The sequence below is a fragment of the Solanum dulcamara genome, chromosome 12 (genome assembly GCF_947179165.1).
Source record: "Solanum dulcamara chromosome 12, daSolDulc1.2, whole genome shotgun sequence".
Classification (NCBI taxonomy): Eukaryota; Viridiplantae; Streptophyta; class Magnoliopsida; order Solanales; family Solanaceae; genus Solanum; species Solanum dulcamara.
The window spans coordinates 64,958,821-64,970,365 of NC_077248.1; the positions used below are offsets into that span (position 1 = coordinate 64,958,821).

An 11,545-nucleotide genomic window follows, 5' to 3' on the forward strand; every position below is an offset into this window, starting at 1 on the left:
TAGTCAAAATGAAATTTAGACTAAGAGTATTAATTAATGTTAAGTTATTTCTAATTAAAGAGAATAAACTACCAACTAATTCTCTTGATTTTTCAAACATGTTTTAAAAAACGCTTTTTTTAATCAAAGGTCTAACAAAAATACTTTTCTACTCAAAAAATAGAGATAAAATCTGCATATATTCCACCTTTTCAAAATTTCACTTGTGGAACACACTGGATTTAAATCCAAAATGCCATGGAATTGGCTTGGTAAATAGAAAAAAAAATCACTTGTATAAAAGAGTTTAGAATGCACAAACATCTTAAAATATGCGGAAGGTCTCTATAGTTGAGTCTGTCATATAGGACTTGTCTAATACGATTTACATCTCTTATATGATTTGCAGGTTATTGTACAATAAGGAATTTATCCAGTACGCACAAAAGACTCACCTAAAAGGCAGAAACTGTGGTAGAAGCTATAGCGACTGTGGATTATCTTGGGATTCGAAAAAAAGAAATAAAGTAAAAGTAATTTTAGAAGGAATAAAATTCCTTTGATAATTGCTAATGGTGACTTTTAATTGGCAATAAAATTCTTCCACTTCTATGTAGCAAAGTCCCTTCTGTATAACCATGCAAAATCCTGCTCATGAAATATAATTATATTATATTAGTAAAAATAAAAATTTAAGTTAGATCGACAGTATAAAGAGTTTTTATATCATTAATAATTCATCATTATAATAAATATTATTTTAATTTTTAGGTTACTATAGTGCAAAAAATTCTACATTGATGATGTACTCATCATGAACCTCAACTCTAATAATAAAGAGTTCAAGTTATATAAATAATCTATATAAAAACAATATATTTTACATTATTAAATCATCTAAATGATATATACAAGTTAGCCTCTTTACAATATGTTGATTAATAATCTTGAAATACTCTAGAATTAGCTATTTACAGTAGCAAATTGTTGGGAAAAAAACATCAACTAATTTTCGTCTTTTCCGGATCACCTTTAAGCAAAAAATAATAACAGAGAAATTTAAAGAGAATAACAATAACACAAAATTTAACGTGAAAACCCAATGCGGGAAAAACCACGGACCATCAAGAAAAATATTTACTATATGAAAATTGTTACAACCATATAATACACAATATTTCTCACACACCCCAATTCCTAAAATAATATTCCCAAGGAGATCTTCAAGAGAATTATCTCTAAACCTCTCCTGTAGCATACAAAGAATTAAATTTTTGGTGATGTTGTGTTCATGATAGAGATGCCTATTTATAGGCAATTTAGAGTAATGGTCGGTGCTTATGAACACATTTATGCCACCATATTTGATAAAATGTGTGAAAGCAATTAGTCTTTCTTTCTTGACTTCCACCACCAAATGTCCACAATTTTGACATTTTTCTTCTTTATTCAAACAAATACAACACAACTTAGACTATTATATAACCTTTGGTGATAATTCCCTCTATATCCTGTCATAATTGACAAAAGCAACTCGATACACAAAATATTTCACATTCACACAAGGTTCAGAGACCCCAAAGAGTATATGCCCTAATACAAATATCATTATTTTTTTGATTTCTCAATCGGTGTTCGGAGCTCGTGGAGCTCCAACTAAATCTAGATAGTGCACTGCGGGCCCATTTGGGGATGACGCTTCCAACAAGATTTTCTTCATACCCAAAACTCAAACTCGAGACCTCTGATTAAGGATGAAACAGTCTCACCACTGCTCAACCCATGCCGGTGCCCTAATACAAACGTTAACGTTTACTTTCACGGCTGAACCGTGACCTACCTAGTTATTGTTATTACACACACCCAAAAGATAAAAACATACCAATTATGGATGCAATACATATATTTTTTAATGAAAAAAAAATATAGAACAATCTGACAAAGAAGTGAATAAGTATGATACCCCACAAGATCCAATATAGACAGAAAGCAATCTTGTAAAGTTGCCAAAGGACAATTTAAACATTATAATGCAGATGCAAAATTTCAAAATTTGCCCTTCAATTGATGAATTTTTAAGTGCTCATTAATGTGAGATTGGTTTATTAATTTGATACTAAGATAAGTAAACAATTGTTTAAATATCTATATGGTTTCTCGTACATGAAATATCTCAAATGTTGAAAATCTTATGAAAAATGTCCCCTTTCCCATAAAGAGAAGGAAAGTTACAGATATATCGTCCGATCAACTAGTTTATTAATATCATCAAAATATATATTATATAATACAAAATATATACTGCCTACACTATATATATATATGTTTTGTAAACGAGATGGTCGAGTGATTTAATAATTATCCCTTCAAAAAATGCAGGGTGAACAGGAAACACATTGATTCATAACTTTATATCTATGATTTAATTTGTATGCACACATGGAGTATAAATTTTTCAGACAATAAGGTTAAGATGATCAATATATAATATATAATAGGTAACTCCCTATAAAAAATCTAATTTGATAATATATAACATAATAAATAACATGTTATAGAAAATTAAAATGCAATCAAATAGAATATTGCCATGTCCATCCCATATTATATCTTTATTAGTTTGTTTAGAAAAGAATGTCACATTTTTCTAAATTTGAAAATAATTAACTTAAACTTTTCTATTTTTACTCTTAATGATCCCCAAATTCTTTTAGCCATACAAATGCATGAGTTGACATGTTTAAGATGGTACTTTTCACATAACTATTATAACATATTTAAGATCGTAAGTTTATTCAAGAATACTCCAATAAAAGATGCAAAACCGTATATATAGTACCTCAAATGATTATGTGTAGCAATTAATATCATCAAAAATTGTGACGGGATGGTAAGTCTAGCCTAAGCTCTCAAATTTGAGCCTAAAAAAGAGAGCCGCCTTTGATAGAAATTTTCTACCTTAAAAAAAAAAAACTTCTCGACCTAAATACAAATCAATCGGACCCCAGATAAAGTACCAAACATAAAGTACCAAATATCTGGGAATTGCTTACTGCAGACAACTTTATTCATGGTAGAAAGTAAGGAAATTATAAAGGGCTAAATTATTGATCTTTGAGGTTTTTTCATACTTCAACATGTGTCAAATTCCTTTTTATTTTTGTTTTGTCACGTTTTAAGTTCCAAAAAGCTGACCGTCGATAAGATTCATCCATCAATAACTAAAAATTAAAAATTGAAAAAATACTTATAGAAAACGTTTACCTCTTAAACGGGCGTTATGCGGCTCCAGAGACAATATATAGCAAACACTGGAAGAATTTTTTTTTAGAAAAAGTTCAGCAAGAACTTTCCAAGTAGCTTCCGTTATAGTATTGAATTGTGTAATAATCTCATCTAAAAATTTAAGCGATTAAAAATATATATTTTTTATTTACTAATATTTGAACCAAATATATGTAATTTTTATTATGAAACAAGTAGAAGTAAAGATTTGAGTACCCCCAAGATATCAAGAAATATAGTTTTTGCAGTTTAATATCCACTAACATTTATTTCTAGGGTTTGAGTGTTGTTACTTTGTTAGTGAATTTCAGTATCTACTTTTCTCATCAGGTTTTAAAATTTCTTTTTCATCATTTGGAGATTGAAGAAACCAATTCAACAGGACACGGATTCAAGATTTTGAGTTTATGAATTTTAGATTATAACTTCTTTTTTTAATGAATTCTAGATAAATTATTTATTAATTGAATAATTTTTTAATATAAATATAAAATTTAGGTCAAAACTATTAATTGAATTCTGCTGAAATCATAATTTTTAACTATAAATCCGCCCCGTAGAACCATTCTTATGAACACTTAGATCTAGAGTGATGAATATACTCCGAATGAAGTTCATCCTCACTTCATTTGAAGGAAGATCTTTAGAATCTGACTTGATCTTTAGAATCTAACATAATTATATACATTATATTGGAGAATGAAGAGTGTAAATATTTTGCATACTATTATTATATTTTAACATGCTCATGTATAACGCACAATTTATTCGTTATATTTTTTTGAGTTACTATTTGAATGTTTTACCTACACTTATTAATTAATAGTGTAAAAAATCTTTTTACAATTTCAATTTATAAAAAATAAACACATATATCTATATCTTACTTCTCATATATATATATATATGTAAGACAAGCGATCAAGCTGACAAATTAACAATTTAGTGAAGTAGTAAAAGCATTGTGAAAGAATTTACCATTTTATCATCAAGAAAATGTGAGGAATCCTGCAGAACTTGAATCATCATCTCCCTTACTTGGGCTATCGGCCAACTTCTTCTGTTTCTTCTTATAAGCAATGCCACGTGCCTTAGCTTGACACTCCTTCACTTCCCTAAGAAAAACCCGAATCGCGACGCTCGCGAATGGGTTTGTCTCACTTGACCCACCATTCTCTTCATAGGCAGCTCTAAGCCTGCCTATGAGAGCATCTAGGCTCCCCCAAGCTTGTCTTAAAGGACAAGTGCAGGGAGCTGGCGGGTCGGGTTGTCCGTAGAACATACAACCCTGTAAGTGAACTTTGGTCTTTCCAAACTGGTCTAGGTACCGGAGGAACTCTAGGACGTGGTTGCTATTGCAATGGGGCAAGGGGATTGGTGGCCTTTGATTCTTTAAGTAGTGATTGAAAGTGTTCCAATCACGTCGTTTTTGAGACTCATATCGACTAGGTGGTTGATCACGACCGGGGGATCTTGACGATCCGTCAGCCAAATCTTTGCCCCTAATATCACTACTTGACATGGCTAGAGGAAATTGAGGGGGGGAAAATAGATTAAGATTTGATCAAATTTGTGTCAAGTGTAATTGAGTGATACACAAAAAAGTTGAAGGAAAAAATAAGGTGAAAATGGGAGGGATGATGAAATTGTTGAAATCACATCAATTGGACCAATTGAGATGATGACAAGAAATAACGGGCCACGTGAGTTGCTTTCTTAGCTGCTCCTTTTTCCTCATACATTGTAATTAGCCCCTTCTTTTTTATATTTGGCTAAATTATGCATTTGATTAGTCGATCAAAAATATTTACACTCACTAATTAAAATATATAGTTAAGTCATTACCTATACGTTTTCTACTAATCTACAATTATTGTTATGTAATTTTGTCAACATTATCTACTAATCACTAATTGCCAAAATTGTGATCTCAATTAGTATCTTTAATTTTTATTTTATAATAAAAAGGACAGTGACTTATTATTGATCCCATTTTATTACTCTAGTTGTATTTCCATTTTTGGTAATCGCTTTGTAGGACGGGAATGCCCGACTTATTAATTTATCAAGTAATATAAATATATATATAGTCTACATGTGAGGACCAATATAATTAGTCTCCTTAATTATTTAATATGGTATAAATAATCACATAATATTGTGGTAAAACTAATGAGATTCATTTGCTTCTGTGTCCAATAGGTAGCAGGCCAAATTTCGAGAATGGAGAAAAAGAATTACTATATAGGCTATAGAGTGTACTTTTCCCTTTTTTATTTCAAAAAAAAAAAATGTTTAAAAATTATCGTTAAGTCATTAACTATACGTTTGTTTAGTAATCTACAGTTATTGTATGTAGTTTTGTCAACATTATCTCTCACATTCTAGTAACAGTACCAACAAATATTGTGGTGGATCAAATGATAAATACTTCTCCATTTTTAATAAGAGGCTTTGAGTTTGAGTTTTGGATATAAAGTCATTCTTGATATTTACCTCAAAGTGTGACTTTTCGATGTGAATCTAAATTAGTCGGATCCCAAAACAGATATCAAACATCGAATGTAATAAATAAATTAAACAGTACATACATATACATGTGAAAGATGTCAATTTTAACTAGTGCCAAAAAAAAATACAAATAAAAATGTTGCTAACGTTTTCCACAACAATTGTAAAATTGTTTGACCAGCTAAAAAAATTGTTTAATTAAAATAATGGAAGACTAGATATATATATTTGAAGACCAATTAGTCTCCTTAATACTTGGGTTAATTGATACATCCACCTAAATTCTCTAACGTAATATTTGCTTTGACCAGGTTTGGATATGATATAAATAACCATCGAAGATTGTCGTTGGATAGATTGAATTCCTTCACTTTTAATAAAAAAAAAATCTTAGGTTCAAATTTTGATAACCATAAAAATTCGTAGGAAAAATCTTCCTAGCTCCTTCAGCGAATTTGAAATAATCCGCCTATGAGTTCTGGATATCAAACGATTAATTATAAAAAAAAAAATGGGATATATGATATAATCAAGTTACCCAAATATAGATTCAGGATTTAGACATTATTAATTTTGTATTTGAGGACAACAACTTCAAATGTTAGCGATGAGTTATAAATTTAATTTTGGTAATAGTGAGTTTTCTTAAAATATATAATATGATTCAAATTAAATTTATTGAATTCTACCGAATCCGTATATTAAAACTTATAAATATCTCCTATTGCTTTTTTGAATGTCCTTTTCAGATGTAACTAGAATATATATATATATATATATGTTGAGTATCTTTCCTATAATTAGAGCTTCTGTTCAGGTTTATGGGAGCAAGATCTTGATATTTATATTTTTTATATGATGTTTTTCTCTCTCTTTTTTAGTACTCAATTTACTCGAAAAATAAAATATATTTTTCAATTTTTAATTTTTGTTACCTCTATGATTTTATAGTAATTTAAATTGTATGACATATTTAAAATTATAATTTTCTGAATTTGTTATTATTTTTCTGAAACTCAATCTATTTTAAATCAAACACGACCATATAAAAAAAATAAAAAATTATGAGTTTCGTGTAATCTTGCACATAAATCTTCTTTATTACTCCAAAGTTTATCTACAGATAAGACTTTATTTTGGTTGTGTTTTTTAATGTCTATATTTATTTATTTATTTGGTAAGTCGGAAGACATGATAAATGAAATATAATTCACAATCTAGATTTAATAAGTTCAGCATTTAGGATACTCATACATAGCTTAATCATTTTATTTTTGAAATTATGAATTTAAAATCAATGTTTATAGGAATTTTAGTAGATTTTTGTATCTATAATTAAAATTTATGTTAAAAATATTGAATTCAATTGAACTGATTAAACCAAAAACAGTTTGTCAAAAAGAGGGGGTGGGGGGGACAAACCCACACCTGAAAGGTCTTAAGCTTGTTTTGTGCATTTTGTTAAGAGACAAAAGCATGTTTAATTGTCATATCACACTTTAAGGGGACTAGTGGAAATTGAAGAAAATAACAAAGAAGGAATCAATAAATCATATTATTTTTAAAGTTATTTCATACTTGCGATTGATTATATAAATTTATGAATGGTTTAGAATTTTTGGCCCATTTAACCAAATATTCTTAAGAGATTGCATGCTCATCGAACACAAGTTATGAGCATAAGTTAATTTTATCTATAAGACAAGAGTTTGGTACATTTCAACACATTAATTGAATCCATTCATAAGTTTTGCCTCACTAGAAAAGTTATATGAGTTGCTCTTGTTTTGCAAGTCAATACAATTGCAACTCATGACCAATAGACAACACATTATACTATCTTAAGTGTATATAGCTTCTTGAAATGTCTCGAACTCTTATCTCACAGGCAAAACTAACTTATGTGCATAATATAATTAGGACTTATACCCAATTAAAAAAATCATCAAACAAAGCTAAAAATTCAAAGTCATCCCTTATAATGCAATTTTTATCATTGTTAATGTTACTACTACTATGTGGTTTTATCATTGTTGTTGGAGATAGTGTGATTAGACTATTACACTTTTTTGAGAGACCCACTATATACAGTATCTTAATAATTGATTCGTAATTCTAAAGCTAACATAATAAGATATTTTGCGCTTATTTAAGAGACCCCCTATTATTATGACACAATATCTTAAGAATTGACAGCTCAACTTACCAGTCTTCATTATTGACTTTAAATTTATACCAAATGAAAGTTTCCCTAATTATGAATTTAGTAGACATGATTTTCCTCTATAACATGCAGAATATTCCAAAGGTCTATTATTATATTATTATATAGGGGATAGTACATTTTGATTTAGGAAAAAGTGGCATTCTAATTGTGTATAGATGTTAAAAGAGTGAATGATCATGAGGGGACCAAATTCAACTTCAGCTAGCCATCTTACATGTGTTGGTTGACAAACAAAAAATCAGAAAAACATCCAAGAAAAAAAAAAAAAAAGAACACCAAAATGGAATTTTCAGTTTAATTTTTGACGTGAATTCAAATTTAATTAAATTTTAATATAGATAGTCGAAAACCTAGACAATAGGAACTTATCAGACTAAGAATTAGATAATTTTATTGTTGAATATCTCAAAAATAAACTTAATACTTATTATATTTTTTGCTTTAACAATTCGGTATTTGAAGTTGATTGACCTTACTAGTTCGAATTCACACCGAATAAGTCTACTACAAGGTAAAATATTGTTTTATCAACAAGTTTTCTAATTTTGAGGTTCAAATCAAAAACTTCTGATTAAGAGTGATCTCCGAATCCGTTGATATGGTACTATCCTTTATATTAATTACTCAACTATATCTTGGATGATTTTCCAGAGGCGTATATATAGCCGAGTTAGAGATTCGACATAACCCAATATAATTTAGTTTAAATTTTGTGTTTATAATTTTTTTTAATATGTATAAATAATTTACTTAGATTCCTATAAATGGTAACAATTATGATCCTACTTGATCCCTTAATAAGAAATTCTCATTTGTTTGAACTAATCACGGAGATATTAGGCCTATGTTAATTGCACTACTAAAAATCAATCTTATTTTTCTAGTTGATATTCCTACGGATATTTTGATTGAATCGGTGAGAAAATAAAAAAAAATAGAAATGTTTGAAAAATTAGAAGGTTTCCACTAATTCCGTGAGAATCTCTTTTTCACCGTCTAGTTTTCAGTGAGCTGATTTAGTGGAAAATGAATAGAAAAATCATGTTGTATAACATAAATTTACCATTGATTTACGATGAAAAAAACTTTTATTTCTAATAATAATGTTGTTTGTTGTGATTTGATGTGTTTGGTGAGCCTTTCCTTTCATAGGTTAAAACCTAGTTTAATTAGCTCTACCTACGCTAATATTGATTTCACGTGCATTAAACTCTTGATGATTAATTAGTTTCCTTTGCCCTTTTGCTTATAGTAATTAATACTCTCTTTATTTCATATTAACTGAATTTGTGAGACAATGCATACATATTAAAAAAAATATTCAAGGACATAATTTGAACCATACCTTCCACTATTGCCTTTTGTAAAATCATAAATATAATTTTTCAAGTAATGTGATTTATCTCCTAGAAAATATAAAATTTCAATAAAAGAAAGGGCAAATATGAAAAAAGTTTCAAACATCCATTTTGAACTTTGAATAATTCAATTATTTATATTAAAAAATCTTTCAAAAATTCAATTAATATGGAATAAAGAGAGTATAATTAATTTGCCTTAATCACGACTCTATCAAATTAAAGTAGTACTTCACTACTCAACAATGATGAGTAAATATATGTCTATTATACTTTCAAATTGTCATTTAGTAATATAGAAGGTTGAGTACATGCACAAGCTAGCAAGTTAAATGAAAAATTAGATCACTCTCCATTATTCAAGTTTTCCTAAAATTAGAGAAGGTGTGTGGCTTTGGTCGCAGAGAAGATGAAAGAAACGAGATGGAGATAGTTTGGACATGTGAAGAGAAGATGCTGAAATGCTCCAATGAGGAGATGTAAGAGATTGACTTTGGTGGATTTAGAGAGAGGTAGAAGTAGGCAGAAGAAGTATCGAAGAGAGATGATTGGATGAGATTGTAACAAATGTGTTTTACCGAGGACATGACTCTAAATAGGAGGATGTGGAATTCGAGAATTAAGGTAGAACTACGAGGACTGGGTAGTCACGCTATATTCGAGAATTTATTTATTTTTTGGATTTTTCATCTAGTGGTTGTTATTCGATTTGAGGTCCGTTTAATCTGAATTTGCATTGAAAAATCTCATTTAGGAGGGTAAAACGTTCACTATAAAAGTCGATTATATATGTAAAGTTCGAACCCAAGATTTTTGATATAAGAACGAAGAAATATGTATTACTCTACTATAATCTTTGATGATAAATATCATTTTCATTAATTATTAAAAACACGCTTGGATCGCACTAAAATATATATTATGTATATTAAATAGAACGATTTGACTTCACACCCACTTGTTAGTCATTGGTAGTCAAAATCAAACTTATAATTAAAAATTTGAAATTAATTAATTAACATTAGTTGAAGCTGTCTATGTCTATTTCCCATAGTGAAGTTTAGAGCTGGAATCTTCTACTTTATTCTGATCAGACTTTCCATTTTTGGTGCATATAATATATACCATCACTATATTTTATTTGGCATATTGACCCCTTCACTTTCTATTCCCTTAAAAGATAGGGGAAATTTCACGAGTGGAAACAAGTATTAATATGTATTATCGTAGATTTTCTACACCTCATGGATTCAAGATTTTGAATTTTTAGGTGTCATACTGTTTTAATCTATAGCAAAAACATCAGCATAGAACAAAATAATACTTAATATTTACTAGCAAATTTATACACAAAATTTAGACTTGTTCTGTTGATTTAGTTAATATTTTACTAACAAGAGATTCATGGTTTTAATCTACTCATTCACAAAATCCTTTTACATTAAATTCACTACCGATGCATGTCTTGCATCATAAAAAAAAAGTTTTAAGAAAATACATCCCCGTAGGAAATGAATTTGCATCTCTATGATTGTAAAGTTGATTTTTAACCACTAGTACCACAAGACTCATTATTTCTAAGGGTATCACGTTTAATATTATACTTTTCTTATAAATATATATACAAATATACATCTATATACATATTTTAAATCAAAATCACGAGATGGCATGGCACCTCCTCCGTGCAACGTAGATGCGCCGCTGATCACAATCTCTAGGAGTGCGATACTTTTTCGGACGATGATGATGCAGGTGCTTTGTGCACTTGACTTTCTTTTCTAATCACAATCCTATTTAATTTTCACATCAATCTAAATTATGATGGAATAGTTGAGATTTCTTTATATTTTTAATCAAAGATTTTATGTTTGAACTTATTATAAAAATGACACAAATTTAATTAAAAGCTCTAATTTAAATTTTAAGTATCCAATGGTAAGTAACGAATAAAAGCAACCAAAAAAAACTATTTTCACATACTCAAAAATGCACATGTTGGTCCCTCCTAAAAAGAGAACCATATGGTATAACTATTTTTTCAAAAAGTTGCTTACTAGAATAATAGTTTTTTGGATTATTCGTTTTGTCGTCTTTTTACCGACTAAAACATTTCAACATACATTATTTAGGAATTTAACAGATTTTAATCAAAAGATTAAAAATATTTTTTATCCGCTTAATT

The 11,545-nt window shown here is 28.8% G+C and overlaps 1 protein-coding gene across 2 annotated transcripts; it reads right to left on the reverse strand.

Moving 5' to 3' along the window:
• Nucleotides 1-229: 229 nt before the first annotated feature.
• LOC129877740 (protein LIGHT-DEPENDENT SHORT HYPOCOTYLS 10-like) lies at nucleotides 230-4,978 on the reverse strand. 2 transcript variants are annotated; one of them, XM_055953267.1, is made up of 2 exons: nucleotides 4,243-4,975; nucleotides 230-627 (listed from the first exon to the last, which is right to left on the reverse strand). In XM_055953267.1, the coding sequence occupies exon 1, from the start codon at nucleotides 4,784-4,786 to the stop codon at nucleotides 4,253-4,255; it is 534 nt and encodes a 177-aa protein (XP_055809242.1). In that variant the 5' UTR covers nucleotides 4,787-4,975; the 3' UTR covers nucleotides 230-627; nucleotides 4,243-4,252. The 2 variants fall into 2 exon arrangements, with proteins under 2 accessions (XP_055809242.1, XP_055809243.1); XM_055953268.1 differs by lacking the exon at nucleotides 230-627 and adding an exon at nucleotides 2,660-3,290 and having other exon boundaries at nucleotides 4,243-4,978.
• Nucleotides 4,979-11,545: the final 6,567 nt, after the last annotated feature.